The sequence below is a fragment of the Pristis pectinata genome, chromosome 14 (genome assembly GCF_009764475.1).
Source record: "Pristis pectinata isolate sPriPec2 chromosome 14, sPriPec2.1.pri, whole genome shotgun sequence".
NCBI lineage: Eukaryota > Metazoa > Chordata > Chondrichthyes > Rhinopristiformes > Pristidae > Pristis > Pristis pectinata.
This window is the reverse complement of record NC_067418.1, coordinates 594,051-613,493: the sequence shown is the minus strand read 5'-3', so window position 1 is coordinate 613,493 and position 19,443 is coordinate 594,051. Positions and strand designations below refer to the sequence as shown.

General features: G+C 45.1%; 2 protein-coding genes across 3 annotated transcripts in view; both read right to left on the bottom strand.

The window, feature by feature from the left end:
- LOC127577765 (deformed epidermal autoregulatory factor 1 homolog) overlaps positions 1–1,249 on the bottom strand; it is a 49,743-nt gene extending 48,494 nt beyond the window's left edge. Inside the window, exon 1 of one of the 2 annotated variants that reach the window (XM_052029309.1) lies at positions 1,085–1,249. The gene's annotated coding sequence lies outside the window, so the exon portion shown is untranslated. The remainder of the gene's footprint in view (positions 1–1,084) is intronic. The other variant, XM_052029308.1, reaches the window with a different exon arrangement.
- The window catches only part of LOC127577946 (deformed epidermal autoregulatory factor 1 homolog), a 32,524-nt gene continuing 14,272 nt past the window's right edge, over positions 1,192–19,443 (bottom strand). The window contains exons 2-4 of the mRNA XM_052029653.1: positions 16,634–16,728; positions 4,215–4,342; positions 1,192–1,231 (exon numbers count right to left, since the gene is read on the bottom strand). Of these exons, the coding sequence (XP_051885613.1) occupies positions 1,192–1,231; positions 4,215–4,342; positions 16,634–16,728 (263 nt within the window). The remainder of the gene's footprint in view (positions 1,232–4,214; positions 4,343–16,633; positions 16,729–19,443) is intronic.

The following is a 19,443-nucleotide window of genomic DNA, read 5'->3' as shown; positions in this document are numbered from 1 at the left end:
TTCCTTCTACCAAAGTGCATGACCGTACACTTCCCTACGCTGTATTCCATCTGCCACTTCGTTGCCCATTCTCCCAACCTGTCCAAGTCCTTCTGCAGACTCCCTGCTTTCTCAACACTACCTGCCCCTCCACCTATCTTTGTACGTGAAGCCCTCAATTCCGTCATCCAGATTATTAACATATAACATGAAAAGTAGCGGACCCAACACCGACCCCTGCGGAACACCACTACTCACCGGCAGCCAACCAGAAAAGGCCCCCTTTATTCCACTCTTTGCCTTCTTCCAGTCAGCCAATCTTCTATCCATGCTGGTACCCCTCCTGTAATACCACGGGCTCCTAGCTTGTTTAGAGCCACATGTGCGGCACCTTGTCAAAGGCCTTCTGAAAATCCAAGTAAACAACATCCACTGACTCTCCTTTGTCTATCCTGCCTGTTACTTCCTCAAAGAATTCCAACAGATTTGTCAGGCAAGATTTCCCCTTAAGGAAACCATTGCTGACTTTGGCCTATTTTATCATGTGCTTCCAAGTACCCTGAATCCTCATCGTTAATAATAGACTCTGACATCTTACCAACCACTGAAGTCAGGTTAACCGGCCTATAATTTCCTGTCTTTTGCCTCCCTCCCTTCTTAAAGAGTGGAGTGACATTTGCGATTTTCTAGTCCTGTGGAACCATTCCTGACTCTAGTGACCATGCCTCCACAATCTCTTCAGCTACCTCAGAACCCTGGGTTGTAGTCCATCTGGTCCAGGTGACTTATCTGCTTTCAGATCTTTCAGTATCCCAAGCACCTTCTCCTTAGTGATAGCAACTACACTCACTTCTGCCCCCTGACGTTCTTGAATTTCTGGCATGTGAGATGTGAGATGGGAAGAGTTTAGCACCAGCATGGTCCTGTTGGAGTTAAGGGCAGAGCTGGCAGGATTATGGAACCCTGGCTGACAAAAGATATTGAGGCTCTGGTCAGGAAAAAGGCATATGTTATTATTTATTAATCACAGCAAGCAATCTCAATGAATCTGCAAAAGCTTTGCATATGAAACAGGAAAACCCAAGGAAGACCAGGTTTTTCTCACCAGAACCCAACTTGTTTTTGAACAAAATTCCACTTGTATTTCGGCATCTGACTGGTAGCTCATTCTCATACACAGAAGGATCCCAGTTGTATTTTGTTCCATCTTTGTCAGGGCCTGGTGTCAGAGGAGTGGATGGTGTCTGTGGACCTAATGTCAAACCAAGAGAAGGAATGTTAAAGTCAAAATATACTCTCTTCTCAATTTTTCACAAGGTACAACTTTGTAGGAATAGGCAGGTCAGCTATTATAGAACATAGAACAGTACAGCACAAGGAACAGGCCCTTCGGCCCACCATGTCTGTGCCAACCAAGATGCCAATTTAAACTAGTCCCATCTGCACAGGGTCCATATCCCTCCATTCCCTGCCTGTTCATGTGTCTGTCTAAATGCCTCTTAAACACCATTATCATATCAGCCTCCACCACCTCCCCTGGCAGCCCATTCCAGGCACCCACCACTCTCTGTGCTAAGAATTTGCTCCCTCTCACTTTAAACCCCTGCCCTCTAGTATTTGACCCTGGTAAAAGACTCCAACTGTCTACCCTATCTATACCTCTCATATTTTATAAACTCCTATCAGGTCTCCCCTCAGCCTCCACCGCTCCAGAGAAAACAACCCAACTTTGATAATTGGTAATTGGTTTATTATTGTCACATGTACCGAGATACAATGAAGAGCTTCTGTTTGCATGCCATTCAGGCAGATCATTCCATACATAAGTATTGAGGTAGTACTAAAGGGAAAAAACAGAATGTAGAATATAGTATTACATTTACAGAGAAAGTGCAGTGCAGGTAGACAAATAAAGTGCATGACTACATAGATTGAGAGATCTATCGTATAAGTTTGTCCACTCCTTATAGCTAATACTCTCTAATCTAGCAACATCCTGGTGAATCTCTTCTGCACCCTCTCCAAAGCCTCCACATTATTCCTGTAATGCAGTGACCAAAACTGCACACAATACAGCCTAGCCAAAGTTTTACACAGCTGCAACATAACTTCTTGACTTTTATATTCAATGTCCTGACCAATGACCAAATGCCTTCCTTACCACCCTATCTACCTGTGTCGCTACTTTCAGGGAGCTATGGACGCACCCCAAGATCCCTCTGTACGTCATTGCTCCTTAGGATCCTGCCACTTACTGTGTACTTTTCTCTTACATTTGACCTGCTAAAGTGCAACGCCTCACATTTGACCAGATTAAACATGATCAGCCATTTCTCTGCCCACATTTCCAACTGGTCTATATCCTGCTGTGTCCTTTGCCAATTCCATGTCATCACCTACATCTTCACCCAAATGATATATATATGAATAATGAGGTCCCAGCACTGATCGCTGCAGAACACCACTGGTCACAGACCTTCAGTCACCACTACTCTCTGTCTTCTATCATTGGTAAATTGGTTTATTATTGTCACAGTGAAAAACTGTGTTTTGCATAACATCCACACGGATCATTTCATCACATCAGTGCATCGAGGCAGTACAAGGGAAACAGTAACAGAATGCAGAAATAAAGTGTTACAGTTACAGAGAAAGTGCAGTGCAGGGAGACAATAAGGTGCAAGGTCATAACGAGGTAGATTGTGAGGTTAAGAGTCCATTTTATCGGACTAGGGAACCATTCAAAAGTCATAACAGCGGGATAGAAGCTGTTCTTGAGCCTGGTGGTCCGTGCTTTCAGGCTTTTGTATCTTCTGCCCGATGGGAGAGAGGAGAAGAGAGAATGTCCGGGGTGGGTGGGTGATTGTGTCGGCTGCTTTACCGAGGCAGCAAGAAGTGTAGACAGAGTCCATGGAGGGGAGGCTGGTTTCCGTGATGTGCTTAATTGTGTCCACAAATCTCTGCAGTTTCTTGCAGTCACGGGCAGAGCAGTTGCCGTACCAAGCCGAATTTGAATTTTGAATCCAATCTACCAAGTCACTGTGGATCCCATGTGCCTTAATCTTTGATCAGCCTACCATGAGGCACCCTGTCAAATGCTTCACTAAAATGTACATATCCAACATCCACTGTGACATTCTCCCTTATCAATAGCGCATTCCTCTCCATTGTGTCTGAAATATCTGAATCCTGCAACATTGAGCTGCCAGTCCTGCCCTTCTCTCAACCAACTTTCTGAAATGGCTATTAGGCTACATCATAGTTACATGTACTAATCCAGGCAAGTTTTTCACAAAGAGGGTGGTGAGTGTGTGAAATGAACTGCCAGAGGAAGTGGTAAAGGTGAGTGTAAGTACAACATTTAAAAGGCACATAGACAGGTACATGGATAGGAAGGGTTTAGATGGACATGGGCCAAACACAGGCAAGTACCACTCACTCAGATAGACAACTTGGTTGGCATGGAATAGTTGAGCCAAAGGGCCTGTGTCCGTGCTGTGTAACTCTATGACTCTATAAACATTAAAGGGAAAGTAAATTGGTAAACATGCCCCCCTGTATAATAAAGCAATTAAGGAACTCTGACCTTGCTGGAATGTACTCTGTTACATAATTTATTTTGCCATATCTTTATGCTCTGAGCACTAAAGGGCAACTATGAGAAATAACCTGTCCTTACTTGTGTTCTATTTATCTCATGAGCAACAATTTCTCCTTCAATGTCCACTTTCTAAGCCCGTTTCCTGAACTCAGATTTGAGTTTGAACCTTTATGCAAAAGCAGAACTAGAAGAGCACTTTCACCCAGCTCCACAGCACAGAGAGAGAGTGCTTCACTCAACCAGCTCCCCCAGTTCCTTCCCTGTCCCCCCCTCCAGCCCCACAGCACAGAGAGAGGGTGCTTCACTCAACCAGCTCCCCAGAGTTCCCTCCCTGTTCCCCCCCCCCAGCTCCGCAGCACAGAGAGAGGGTGGTTACTTCACTCAACTCCCCCCACTCAACTCCCCCCACCAACCTCACAGTCTGCCCCCAGATCTCACTGACACTCCCCCCAACCTCACTCAGTTCCCCGTGACTTCATTGTCCCCCCGACCTCTCTGTCTCTCCCCCAGATCTCACTGTCGCCCACTGACCTCACAGTCCCCCCAGAGATGACACAAACCCAACTCCCCCCAAGCCCACTTTCCACTGGCTCCCATGAGGTGCCTGCAACACAGGTTTAGTACAGGTCAGTACCTTGAGTATAGGTGCACTGGTGTTTTCAGTCCTGTTGTTTCGACAATACTGCCATCGGTGTGAACCACTATCAGTGTGGCTTTGTCTGTGGGGAGTCCTTCTCCAATCTGTAGTGTGGTTCTTCCTGACTAGGAAAGATCAAAAGATGAGACCCTCAATATTGCCTGTATCCAACGGTCAGCTGCAGAAATAACTGGATTATACACAGTTCACCTTCAAATAATGAAAGCTGGGAATTAAAATGCTGGGATATGTAGCAGACCCATCAGCATCTAGAAAGTGACTTGCATTACAAGTGTACTCAGGAGAATGTTATCTCAACTCTCGTCTTTCGTCCTGCTGTTTGAGAATATACTGTCCACCTTTAATCATCTGCAATCCATAGTCACTCAACCTAGACCTATCGCCTTCAGTACTGCACACTGACAATGGCAACTCGAATATTTTAAATGTGGCTTGATCGATGCATCGATGAATCGATGAAACTCACGGGTACTCTGTTCCTGCTCCTAAAGACCAAGCTAATATTTTCACTACTATCACCAGGGTATCCATTCTCCTGCTTATTGCATCCTTCTAGTGTTCCCAGTCCCTGGTGTGAGGCAGAAGATGTGAAAGGGAGAAGATTAATCGGTAGACTATGAAGAAATACAGCGAGCGCAAGAAATAAGCAGAGAAAAGTCGAGGAACAGTTTGAACACTGGGAAACTGAAAAAGTTAATTGATATAAGTTTATATACCTTCGTGACCAAGACAGAGCAACCAAAGGAAAACATACAAGGCTTAGTTCATACTGACCAGAACTACAAGAGAGTACTACCTGAAAATACAGTGCATAATTAGCATTTGTGGATTGTTCCTCTTAACCATTTTAACATGTGGATCACTTTCTTTACATGGGTTATCCTGTACCCAGAACTAACAGAAGGAAGCCTTAGGAAGATGTTAAAAATTCTTTACCCACCTTTCCAATACTCATACAGTTATGAAATCCCACCCAGTTACCTGGTTTACGGAGTATAATCCGTATCATCTTCAGGTTGTAATCATATCTTGTTTCTTGGCTCTAAAATATTTCTAATATTCTAAATATAACCTTTTTGTAATTCTAGGCTCTTTCCTCCATGTAATTTCAACACTTTAAACCATAATGCAGTTCATTAAATGAGACTACACAAGAAGTGTAATTGCGGTTTATCTGACAACCGTCCGATTGAGGGACTTCAGATAAAGGGAAGGATTGGATAGGCTGGGCTTTTTTCTCTGGACCAAAGAGGACTGAGGGTATATATAACTATAAGAGGCATAGATAGGCTAGACAGTCCAGAATCGTTTCCCGTAGTAGAGGTGCTAATAACAAGAGGCCATAGGTATATAGGCACGGTAATATAGCGGTCAGCGTGACGCTATTACAGCGCCAGCGACCCGGGTTCAATTCCCACCGCTGACTGTAAGGAGTTTGTACGTTCTCCCCGTGTCTGTGTAGGTTTCCTCCGGGTGCTCCGGTTTCCTCCCACATTCCAAAGATGTACTGGTTAGGAAGTTGTGGGCATGCTATGTTGGTGCCGGAAGTGTGGCGACACTTGCGGGCTGCCCCCAGAACACTCTAGGCGAAAGATGCATTTCACTATGTGTTTCGATGTACATGTGACTGATAAAGAAATCTTAAATCTTAAAAGTTTTCTGTACCAAAGGCAGTCAGGTTTTAATGTGGACACTGATGCCCTCTAATGGCAATGTACTGAAAGACATTGGAACGTCCCTCAAAACTGAATTTTACCCACTTTCAGTGTGCTAACTTTATGCCGCACAAGTTCTAATGACCAATTGGATCCACAAAAACTGAAACAAGCCGAAAAATATATTACAAATGGGGTACAGTCATCAACACCCAGAAACATGGGATAAAATGAAACCTGCAAAGCTCCAGGTAGGAAATCACCAAACATTGCACAGTGGGAAGCACTTGGTTGCCATCTTCCCTCTCCACTCTCAGTCTCAACCCAAAGTATCACCAATTCCTTCTCCCCCTACAGATGCTGCTCGACCTGCTGAGTTTGTCCAGCAGGTTGTTTGTTGTTGCAGAAGGTGGAAGTGTTGGTGGGAGAACACTTTGCGAACAGTGACCATAATTCTGTAAGTTTCATGATGGTTATGGAAAGGGTTCAGGATTGTCCTCAAGTTAAAGACAAAATGGGGGAAGGCTGATTTCAATAGCATAAGAGAGGACCTGGCCAATGCCGACCGGGAGCAGATGCTTGCAGGTAAAATGACAGCTAATAAGTGGGAGTCTTTTATAAGAGAGTTAGTAAGAGTTCAGGGAGACCATCTTCTGGTAGGGTGAAAGACAAAGGTGGTGAGATTACGAGAGAACTTAAGAAAGAAAGTAGGAGGGCAAAAGGGGGCCATGAAGTGTCCTTGGCAAGTAGGAATAAGCAAAATCCCAAAACATTCTATGAGTATATCAGGAGCAAGGAACCACATACTAATTAGCAGGGAGTTGGTATCCACATATGAATTAGCAGGGAAGAAGTATTGGAAAGTGCATTAAGATGGCTAAATCCCCAGGGCTGACCTGGTGCATTCTCGGATTTTGTGGGAAGCTAGAGAAGAAATTGCGGAGGCCCTTATAAAGATTTTTGCTTCGCCTCTGGCCACAGGTGAGGTTCCAGAGGACAGGAGCGTGGCTAATGTGGTACCATTGTTTAAAAAGGGGAGCAAAAACAAGCCAGGAAACTACAGGCCATTGCGTCTGACATCGGTGGTGGGTAAATTGTTGGAGGGGATTCTGAGGGAAAGGATCTACCAACATCTGGAGAGACAGGGTCTGATTCGGGACAGTCAGCGCGGCTTTGAGTGGGAAGTCATGTCTGACAAATCTCTTGGAGTCCTCCGAGGAGGTAATCAAGAGGGTAGATGAGGGTAGGACAGTGGATGTTGTCTACGTGGACTTTAGCAAGGCCTTTGACAAGTATCTCATGGCAGACAAGTCTGGAATGCATGGGATCTGGGAGAGATAGCAGATTGGATTCATAATTAGCTCAGCGGTAGGAAGCAGAGGATGATGGTCAAGGATTGTTCCTCAGACAGGAGGCCTGTGTCTAGTGGTGTGACACAGGGGTTGGTGCTGGGACCTTTGATGTTTGTAATTTATATAAATGATTTGAATGTGAATGTACGAGGCACAGTTAGTAAGTTTGCGGGTGATACTAAAATAGGTGCTGTAGACAGTGTAAGAAGGTTATGAAAAATTACAGGGGGATCTTGATCAGCTGGGTATGTGAGCTGAGGATTGGCAAATGGCTTTCAATCCAGATAAATATGAGGTATTGCATTTTGGGAGATCAAACCAGGGTAAGACCTATACAGTGAATGGTAGGGCCCTGGGGAGTGTTATGGAACAGAGGGACCTAGGAGTACAAGTGCATAGTTCACTGAAAGTGGCGTCACAGGTAGACAGGGTGGTGAAGAAGGTGTTTGGCACACTGGTCTTCATCAGTTCAGGGCATTGAGTACAGGAGCTGCAGTTATATAAGACGTTGGTGAGGCTGCACGTGAAATATTGTGTACTTTTATGGTCACCCTGTTATAGGGAAAATGCAATTAAACTAGAAAGAGTGCAGAAAAGATTTACCAGGATGTTGCTTGGACTTGGGGGGCCTGAGTTACGAGGAGAGGTAACTCAGGCTGGACTTCATTTCCTGGAATGTAGGAGATTGAGGAGGGACCTGATAAAGGTATATAACATCATAAGGGGCATAGATGAAAGTACACCATCTTTTTTCCAGGGAGTGGGTGCTAGAAACAGGAGGGCATAGGTTTAAGGTCAGAGGTGAGAGATTTAAAAGGGACAACAGGAGCAGCTTCTTCACGCAAAGGGTGGTGCGTATTTGGAATGAGCTGCCAGAAATAGTGGTTGAGGCGGGCACATTAGCAACATTTAAAAGCCATCTAGATAAGTTTATGAATAGGAGAGGTTTAGAGGGCTATGGACAGATGGGACTAGTTCTCTGGACAACACAGTCAGCATGGACAAGTTAGGCTGAAGTGCCTGTTTCTGTGCTGTGTGACTCTATGACTGGAAGAAGGTAGTCAGGAAAAGAGTGGGTCCCCTTAAGGATCAAAGGTTAATCTATGTATGTGTGGAGCCAGGCAATGTGGGTGAAGTCCTGAATGAATACTTCTCATCTGTATTCACAGAGAAGATGGACTTGGAAGATGGTGAAGTCAAGGAAGGAGTACGTGGATAATCAGCAGCAGGTCAGTATTAAAAAGGTGTTCGTGTCTTACAATGCACGAGGATTGATAAGACCATAAGATAGAGGAGCAGAATTAGGCCATTCAGCCCATCGAGTCTGCTCCACCATTCAATCCTGGCTGTTTTTTTCTCAACTCCATTCTCCCGTCTTCTCCCCATAACCCTTAACCCCCTTACCAATCAAAAATCTATCAATCTCTGCCTCCACAGCCCCTAGTGGCAACGAATTCCACAGATTCACCACCCTTTGGCTGAGGAAATTCCTCTTCATCTCAGTTCTAAGAGGACATCTCTTTATTCTGAGGCTGTGCCCTCAGATCCTAGGCTCTCCTACTGATGGAAACATCCTCTCCACGTCCACTCTATCCTGGCCTTTCAGTATCTGCTAGGTTTCAATCAGATCTCCCCTTCATCCATCTGAACTCCATCGAGTACAGGCCAGAGGCAGCAAATGCTCTTCATATGTTAAGCCTTTCATTTCTGGAATCATTCTTGTGAATTTCCTCTGGACCCTCGCCAATACCAGCACATCCTTCCCTCAATACAGGGCCAAAGTTGCTCACTGTACTCCAAATGCAATCTGACCAACGCCTTATAAAGCCTCAGCATTACATCCTTGCTTTTATATTCTAATCCCCTCGAAATTAATGCTAACATTGTATTTGTCTTCCTTACTACCAACTCAACCTGCAAGTTAACCTTAAGGGAATCCTCAACTAGGACTCCCAAGTCCCTTTACACCTCTGATTTCTGAATTCTCTCCCCATTTAGAAAACAATCTACACCTTTATTCTACCTACCAAAGTGCAAAACTTACATTTCCCTATGCTGTAGTCAATCTGCCACTTCTTTGCCCACACTCCTAACCTTTCCAAGTCCTTCTGCACCCTCCGTTTCTCCACTACACAGCCTGTCCCTCCATCAATGTTATCAGTTCCTTCATCCAGATCATTAACATATAAAGTGAAAAACTGTGGTCCCAACACTGACCCCTGAGGAACTCCACTAGTCACAGAGACACGAGAGGCTGCACATGCTGGAAATCTGGAGCAACACACAAAGTGCTGAAGGAACTCAGTGGGTCAGGCAGCAGCTATGGAGGGAAATGGACAGTCAATGTTTCAGGTGTGTGTTGCTCCACTAGTCACGGGCAGCCAACCTGAAAAAGACCCCTTTATACCCACTCTCCACCTTCTGCCAGTCAGCCAATCTTCTATCCATGCTAGTACCTTACTTCTAACACCATGGGCTCTCATCTTCTTTAACAGCCTCATGAGTGGTACCTTGTCAAAGACCTTCTGAAAATCCACGTAAATAATGTCCACTGACTCTCCTTATTGAATCTGCTTGTTCCCAGGGTCAGATGACAACTACATAGAACATTAAACATTACAGCACAGTACAGGCCCTTCGGCCCACAATGTTGTGCCGACGTTTTAACCTACTCTAATCTAACCATTCACTCCCACATAGCCCTCCATTTTCCTATCATCCATGTGCCTATCTAAGGATCTCTTAGATGTCCCTAATGTATCTGCCTCTACGAGCACCCTGGCAGCGGGTTCCACACACCCACCACTCTGTTTAAAAAAAGCGTACCTCTGCTATTCCCCCTGTACTTTCCTCCAATCCCCTTAAAACAATGCCCCTTCATGTCCTCATGTTAGCCATTTCCGCCCTGGGAAAAGCTCTCTGGCTGTCCACTCGATCTATGCTTCTAATCATCCTGTATACCTCCATCAGGTCACCCCTCATCCTCCCTCGCTCCAAAGAGAATAGCCCTAGCTCACTCAGCCTATCCTCATAAGACAGGCTCTCCAATCCAGATAGCATCAAAATCCACAACTGTCCTATAGTGAGGCGACCAGAACCAAAGACAATGTTCGAAGTGTAGTCGAACCAGGGTTTTATAGAGCTGCAACATTACTTCGCGGCTCTTGAACTCAATCCCCTGACTAATGAAGGCCAACACGCCATACACCTTCTTAACAACCCTATCAACTTTGAGGGATCTATGGACGTGGACCCCAAGATCCCTCTGTTCCTCCACACTGCTAAGAGTCCTGCCATTAACCCTGTATTCTGCCTTTCACTTCACATTTTTCCAGGTTGAACTCCATCTGACACTTCTCAGCTCAGCTTTGCATCCCGCTGTAACCCTCGACAACCTTCTACACTATCCACAACACCACCAACCTTCGTGTCAGTTGCAAACTTACTAACCCACCCTGCCACTTGCTCGTCCAAGTCATCTATGTCAAGTTGCTATGGAAAGCAATGGAGGAGACAGCTGGGGCCCTGACGGAGATTTTTTGCATCATTGTTGGCCACAGGTGAGGTACCAGAAGACTGGAGGGTAACTAATGTTATTTATTTATTTAAGCAGGGCAGCAGGAATAAGCCAGGTAATTTCAGACTTGCGAGCCATAAACCAGTGATCGGGAAATTAATGGAAAACTTCTAAGGGATGGGATTTATGTACATTTGGAAAGGCAGGGACTGATTAAGGATAGTCAGCATGGCTTTATCCAGGGGAAATCCTGCCTAAGTTGATTGAGTTTTTTGAGGAGGTAACTAAGAAGATCGATGAAGGCAGGGCAGTAGACTCCATCAGGCATTTGACAAGGTCCTGTATGGTAGGCTGGTCCAGAAGGTTAAGGCACATGGGATCAAAGGTGAACTGGCTAATTGGATCCAAAACTGGCTTGGTGATCGGAGGCAGAGGGTAGTGGTGGAAGGATGCTTTCCTGACTGGAGGTTTGTGACCAGTGGTGTACCACAGGGATCGGAGCTGGGACCTTTGTTGTTTACGGTATCACATAAAATATATCTCGCAGGTATGTTGCCACGGGTGAGCTGTCAGAGGACTGGAGGATAGTTAATGTTGTTCCATTGTTCAAGAAAGGCTCTAAGAATAAGCCGGGAAGTTATAGGCCAGTGAGCCTGACATCAGGTAAATTATTGGAAGGTATTCTAAGGGATAGGATATATTTGGATAAACAGGGCCTGATTAGGGATAGTCAACATGGCTTTGTGCGTGGCAGGTCATGTCTAACCAATCTTATAGAGTTCTTCGAGGAGGTTACCAGGAAGGTTGATGAGGGAAAGGTAGTGGATGTTCCCTACATGGACTTTAGCAAGGCTGACAAAGTCCCGCATGGGGGGGCTGCTCCAGAAGATTAAGTCACTTGGCATTCAGGATGAAGTAGTCTATTGGATTCAACGTTGGCTTAGCGGGAAAAGAGAGTGGTAGTAGATGGTTGTCTCTCTGACTGAAGGCCTGTGACTAGTGGTGTGCCGCAGGGACCAGTACTGGATCCGTGTTTGTGACACATTTCACTGTGTGTTTCAATGTACATGAGACTAATAAATAAATATCTTCTTTTAAATATCTTATATTAATTGCAGAGTTGGGAGTTGGAGCGAGATTTGCAGCAGGACATTTGAAAAGAGGTGAGTCTCTATGCCTGAGCTGGTGAGTTTCACCTTGCAAGAGTCTAAACGAGGCACATTTGCAAATTGTTACCTGTTTATTGGCTTATCAACAGCAGCAAATAAAGGTAAAGCAAGTATAAGTGAAGCAGCCATTTTGGGAGTGAGCCAATGTTGGGAGTGGGGAGCTCTGGCTCAAGAGTCAAGAGGCTTCTGTGAGAAGAGGTGAAGGTAAGTCTCTGGTAAGTTTCTTTCTTTGATTTGGTGTTCCCTGTAGTGCAGAGTAGTGAGAATGGCTCCAGGGTCAGTGGTGTGTTCAGCTTGTGAGATATGGGAGTTCTGGGAGACCTCCAGTCTCCCTGATAACTACATTTGCATGAGGTGCATCCAGCTGCAGCTCCTTACAGACCGCGTTAGGGAACTGAAGCTGCAGCTGAATGACCTTTGGCTCCTACGGGATACTGAAGAGTACATAGACAGGAGCTACAGGAGGCAGGCAGCTGGGTGACTGTCAGGAGAAGGATGGAGAACAGGCAGAGAGTGCAGAGTACCCCTGTGGCTGTTCCCCTCAATAACAGGTATACCACTTTGGATACTGTTTGTGGGGGGAGCCTACCGGGGAAAGCTGCAGTGACCAGGTCTCAGGCACTGAGCCTGGTTGTGTGGTGCAGAAGGGAAAGGGGGAGGAGAGGAGGGTGGGATTTGATAGTAACAGGGGCAGACAGGAGATTCTGTGGATGTGAAAGAGACTCCCGGATGGTATATTGCCTCCTAGGTGCCAGGGTCAGGGACGTCTCAGATTGGGTCCATGGCATGCTGAAAGGGGAGGGTGAACAGCCAGAGGTCATGGTACATATTGGTACCAATGACATAGGTAGGAAAAGAGATGAGGTCCTGAAGAGGGAATGTAGGGAGATAGGTAGGAAACTCAAGCAGAACCTCAAGGGCAGTAATCTCTGGATTGCTGCCTGTGCTACACGCCAGTGAGGGTAAGAATAGGATGATTTGGCAGATGAATGCGTGGCTGAGGAGTTGGTGCAGGGGGCAGGGTTTCAGACGTTGATCATTGGGATCTCTTCTGGGAAGGTACGATGTGTACAAAAGGGACGGGTTACACCGGAACTGGAGGGGGTCCAATATTCTTGCGGGCAGGTTTGCTAGAACTGTTGCGGAGGGTTTAAACTAGTTTGGCAGCAGGATGGGAACCAGAGTGACGGGTCAGAGCTTGGTTAATTTAGTGTACAAGTAGATGCAGAGTGTAGAAAGCCTGTGAGGAAGGATAGGCAGTTGAAAGGGCAAAATTGCAGTCAGTTGGATGGGCTGAAGTGTCTATTTTAATGCAAGAAGTATCAGGACCAATCAGGGATAAAAGAGGAAACGTGCCAGGAGTCAGAAGAGGTAGGGGAGGTCCTTAATGAACACTTTGCTTTGGTATTCACGAGAGAGAGACCTTGATGTTTGTGAGGATGGCGTACAACAGACTGATACGCTGGGGCATGTTAATGTGAGGAAAGAGGATGTGCTGGAACTATTGAGAAACGTTGGGATAGATAAGTCACCAGGGCCGGATGGGATATACCCAAGGTTATTATGGGAAGCTAGGGAAGAGATTACTGTGCCTTTGGTGACGATTTTTGTGTCCTCACTGGCCACAGGAGTAGTGCCAGATGATTGGAAGGTGGCAAATGTTGTTCCTTAAGAAAGGAAGTAAGGATAACCCTGGGAATTACAGACCAGTGAGTCTTACTTCAGTGGTGGGCAAATTACTGGAGAAGATTCTTAGAGACAGGATTTATGGGCATTTAGAGAAGCATAGGCTGATTAGGGACAGTCAGCATAGCTTTGAGGGGCCGGTCGTGCCTCTCAAGCCTGATTGAATTCTTTGAGGATGTGACTGAGCACATTGAAGGTAGAGCAGTGGGTGTGGTGTACATGGATTTTAGTAAGGCATTTGATAAGGTTCCTCATGGAAGGCTTATTCAGAAAATCAGGAGGCATGGGATCCAGGGAAACTTGGTTGTGTGGATTCAGAATTGGCTTGCCCATAGAAGACAGGATGGTGGTAGATGGAGCGTATTCTGCCTGGAGGTCGGTGACCAGTGGTGTTCATCAGGGATCCTGGGACCTGATGTTCTGGGACCCCTGTTTTTTGTGATTTTTTTTTTAATATATAAATGACTTGGATGAGTATGTGGAAGGGTGGGTTAGAAAGTTTGCTGATGATCAAAGGTTGGTGGTGTTGTAGATAGTGTAGAAGGTTGCTGTAGATTACAACAGGATAGTGATAGAATGCAGTCGTGGGCTGAGAAGTGGCAGATGGAGTTCAACCCAGATAATTGTGAAGTGATGCACTTCGGGAGATTGAATTTGAAGGCAGAATATAAGGTTAGTGGCAGGACTCTCAGCAGTGCAGAGGAACAGAGGGATCTTGGGGTCCATGTCCATAGATCCCTCAAGATTGATGCAGGTCAATAGGGTTGTTAAGAAGGTGTATGGAGTGTTGGCCTTCATTAGTCGGGGTATTGAGTTCAAGAGCCATGAGGTGATGTTGCAGCTCTATAGAACTCTGGTCAGAGCACACTTGGAGTATTGTTCATTTCTGGTTGCCTTATTATAGAAAGGATGTCAAAGCTTTAGAGAGGGTGCAGAGGAGATTTACCAGGATGCTGCCTGGATTGGAGAGCATGTCTTATGAGGATAGGTTAAGCAAGCTAGGGCTTTTCTCTTTGGAGCGAAGGAGGATGAGAGGTGACCTGATAGTGGTGTACAAGATAAGAGGCATAGGTCGAGTGGACAGTCAGAGACTTTCCCAGTGTGACAATGGCTAACACGAGGGACATAATTTTAAGGTGACTGGAGGAAGGTATAAGGGGGATGTCAGTGGTAAGTTTTTCACACAGGGTGGTGGGTGTGTGGAATGCACTGCCTGCAGAGGTTGTGGGGGCAGATACACTAGGGACATTTAAGAGACTCTTAGATAGACACATGAATGATAGAAAAATAGGGGGCTGTGTGGGAGGGAAGGGTTAGATAGATCTTAGAGCAGGATAAAATGTCAGCACAATATTGTGGGCTGAAGGGCCTCTGCTGTGCTGTAATGTTCTATGTAATTATTTAGATGATGTGATAAAATGGATTAGCAAATTTGCTGATGACGGCAAGATTAGGGTGTAGTGGACAGCGAGGAAGGCTGTCAAAGCTTGCAGTGTGATCTGGACTAGCTGGGAAAATGGGCTGAAAAATGGCAGATGGAATTTAATGCAGACACGTGTGAGGTGATGCACTTTGGGAGGACAAACCAGGGCAGGACTTACACAGAGAATAGTAGGACTCTTGAGGTGTGTGATAGAACAAAGGGACCTGGGAATACAGGTCCATGGTTCCTTGAAAGTGGTGTCACAGGTAGATAGGGTTGTAAAGAGAGCTTTTGGCACTTTAGTCTTAAATCAGGGCATTGGGTACAGGAGTTGGGATTTTATGTTGTTGTATGACATTGGTGAAGCCAAACTTAAAGTATTGTGTGCAGTTCTGGTCACCTACCTACAGGAAAAATATCAATAGCTTGAGAGAGTACAGAGATATTTCTGTTTCTAACTTGGTCAAACTCATCTGGAGACTGTGGCCCTGATTTTAAATTCAACAGGTACAGGAAAGACCCTCTTGATATCTTCTTGGAAAATCCTTCATGGAATCTTGTATGTCTCAATAGGATCACTTCTTCTAAACTCCATTAAGTATAGGCTAATCCTACTCATTCTCACTTCAGTCATGCCTTACCCCAGCAATCAATCCTGTAACTATGCTCCACTGTCTCCCAGGCAATAAATCCTTCCTTAGGTGCAGAGAACAAACATGTACATGGTACTCCAGGTGTGGTCTTGCCACAACCTTGTATAACTACTAGTGCTCCAAACCCCCCTGCAATGAAGGCCAGCATGTCACATTCCTTCCTAATTATTTCCTAATCATGTGCAGGTACATAACATCAAAATACCTCTGCACGTCCACATTACCAGTTCCTCAACATTTACATTTGACTTTTTGCTACCAAAGTGATTTTCCTCAACATTTTCCCACATTATACTCCACTCTAACTCTCACCTTCTTGATTATTCACTTAGCCTCCTTACCACCACCCCTCCAAGACATGGGTCACTTTCTCACCTTGTTTTTTAAGTTTAAGTTTGAATAGCTGCAGGCCAGTACTGGTGCTCGTGGCACCCGTCTGTCACAGCTTGACAATGTGAAAATGACTTGCTTATCCCTTCACTTGTTCTCTACCCTTTAACTAATCCTATGTCCATGTTAATTGTTCCCATGATCCTATAAATTCTTTTCCAATCTATCAAATGTCTTTTGAAAATCCAGATAAAGTAACTCCACTGGGATAAGTGTTAGCTAGGAAACCAGAGGAGCTCCCATCTCTTTGTGAAGATGTCCTATGCAATGTTTCACACCGCCTGACCAAGCAGACAGGAACACATCTCTCCCACCAGCACAGTACTCCCTGTACATTAGGAGGGCAAGTCTAGAGTATGAAGTCTCTAGAGTTGGACTTAAACCTACACTCTAACTAGAGAATGTTGCCTCCTGAAATACCTGACAGAACGAGGCTGACAGTATAACAAGTAAAACACTTGTGCCCAGCACTAAACACATTAAACACCACCAAGGACAGCCTGGAACAAAAACTGACAAAGAACATGGAGTGCACAATGAACCCACTTACCAGTACATGCTCTGATATGGAAGCATTTGCAACAGACGTTGTAAAAACATTATCAGCAGCTCCAGTCATACTCCCCACAGTCACCGTGGTCACTTCTGCCACACAGAAACCAAGAGGATAAAAAACTATTAATGTGTTTGATTATGAAAAAAGAATGGTTTTATTTCTTGTGTCTAGATGCCCTGCTGCATGTTCTGCTGGTGCCCAAGCAGCCCAGACTTCTGATTTTAAAGGTTCCCATTGGTTTTGCTGCTATCTTTTGCTGGATCAGATTAAACTGGAATAGGTCTTTCCAGGTGTACCCAACCCCAGCGATTTACCCCTTTCCCTGATCAGAATACTTGCACACCCCTGGTATCCCCTGAGAACAGAAATACTGACACCCTCAAGGACCACTCTCCCACCTCCCCGTGAACCTGAATACTTAAACCTTCCCAGCAGCCAAAACAAGTACTGAAGTATTTCAAGGAATCAACCACTTTCCCCCCAGGAAAATCATCATATGAATGTTGATACCAGGGAAGACTTGGGATTGTGACACATTCCTGTCACAGCCAGGATTACTGACTCATCTCTATACCAAATATTGCCCATGGAACCTCTAGGAAGACTAACACACCCCAAAAGAATGACAACCTTACATGTGGTCCTATCTTTGTTCACAGCTGACGGGCAGCTCTGACTCAGGAGACCTGAGATTGAGAGAGGAACGTTTCAAATGTCCACATATTTCACCTCTGGCTGCAGTGTCCCGACGCTGTGACAGACACACCTGAGAAAGATGACTCGAACTCTGTGGACTATTTCAAATTCATTGTGCTGATTCAAAATCTTGAAGCATCATTTTGCTTCTTTGGAAATAACCTTTACACAATTACACTCAGCATAATATTTTTCATAAAAAAACAAAAATTGCTGGAAACGTTCCACAAGTCAGGCAGCATCTGTGGAAAGAAAAACAGAGCCGGGATCCTTCATCAGGGTCTTTGACCTGAAACGTTAACTCTGGTTCCCATTCCACAAATACCATCTGTGGTTGGGTGTTTCCAACATTCTGTTGTCACTTCAGATTTCCAGCAACTGTAGTTTTTTTGATTTTTTTTTCATTTTTTAAGAATGGTGGATTTGGTGGGAACTCGTATAATCTCCACTAAGAAATATATAATTAGAGACACAATCTTATTGTGTCTGTACAATGAAATTTGGAATGTCCCCTTTGACCCTCACCAATTTTAATCAATGCACCATAGCATGGTAATGTAGCAGTTAATGCATCACTATTACAGTACCAGTGACCCGGGTTCAATTCGGCCACTGTCTGTAAGGAGTTTGTACCTTCGCCCCGCAACTGCGTGGGTTTCCTCCAGGTGCTCTGGTTTCCTCCCACATTCCAGAGAGATACGGGTTAGGAAGTTGTGGGCATGCTATGTTGGCGCCGGAAGCGTGGTGACACTTGCGGGCTGCCCCCAGAACACTCTATGCAAAAGATGCATTTCACTGTGTGTTTCGATGTACATGTGACTAATAAAGATCTTATCTTATCTTATCTTAGAAAGCATCCTATCTAGACACATCATGGCTTGGTATGGCAACTGCTCTGCCCAGGACCACAAGAAACTGCAGAGAGTTGTGGACATAGCTCAGCACATCATGGAAACCAGCCTCCCCTCCATGGACTCTGTCTACACTTCTTGCTGCCTCAGTAAAGCAGCCAGCATAATCAAAGATCCCACCCACCCAGGACATTCTTTCTTCTCCCCTCTCCCATTGGGCAGAAGATACAGAAGCCTGAAAGCATGTACCACCAGGCTCAAGGACAGCTTCTATCCCACTGTTATAAGACTATTGAACGGTTCCCTAGTACAATAAGATGGACTCTTGACCTCACAATCTACCTTGTTATGACCTTGCACCATACTATCTACCTGCACTGCACTTTCTCTGTAACTGTAACACTTTATCCTGTTTTACCTTGTACTACCTCAATGCACTTGTAATGAATTGATCTGTATGAACAGTATGCAAGACTAATTTTTCACTGTACCTCAGTACAGGTGACAATAATAAACCAATTTACTAATTATACTTGAAAATTTCTACCCATAAACACACTCCCTTCCCAGCTCCAGAACATCCCCACCTACCTATGGCACTTTCCCCTGCAACAGCAGGAGATGCAATACTTGCCTGTGGCTGAAGAGTTGGTGCGGGGGCAGGGTTTCAGGTTTTTGGACCATTAGGATCTCTTCTGGGACAGGTTGCACCTGAACTGGAGAGGGACCAGCATCCTGGCGGGCAGATTTGCTAGTGCTACTAGGGAGGGTTTAGGAGATTGGAGGCCAGGGCAGATTAGCAGAGCACTCACCCAGCCTGCAAAACAGCTCAATGCTGACAAATGTACAGTATGTTTAGAGAAAGACCAAAGGAAATGTAACCTAACTGGTGAGACTAAAAATGGAGATCCAAAGGCCCAGGTATATTAATCTTCAAAAATAATAGTGCAGGTAGAAAGGTCATTAAAACAAAATCACTGGAGTAGCTGGGTAATTATCAAATAGTCAGCCTCCTATGTTATACACAGAGTCTGGAATATTGTTTTCAAAAAGTATTCAGTTCTTGTCTTGCAGGCATCACCAGCAAAGACAACATTTCCTGCCCATCCCTAAATGCCCTTGAGAAGGTGATGATGAGCCATTTGCTTGAACTATTGCAGTACCTCCCATTAGACCATGGGAATTCCAGGATTTAGACCCAGCAAGATGAAGAACTAGTGGTATATTTCCAAGTCAGAATGGTGTGGAGTTAGGAGT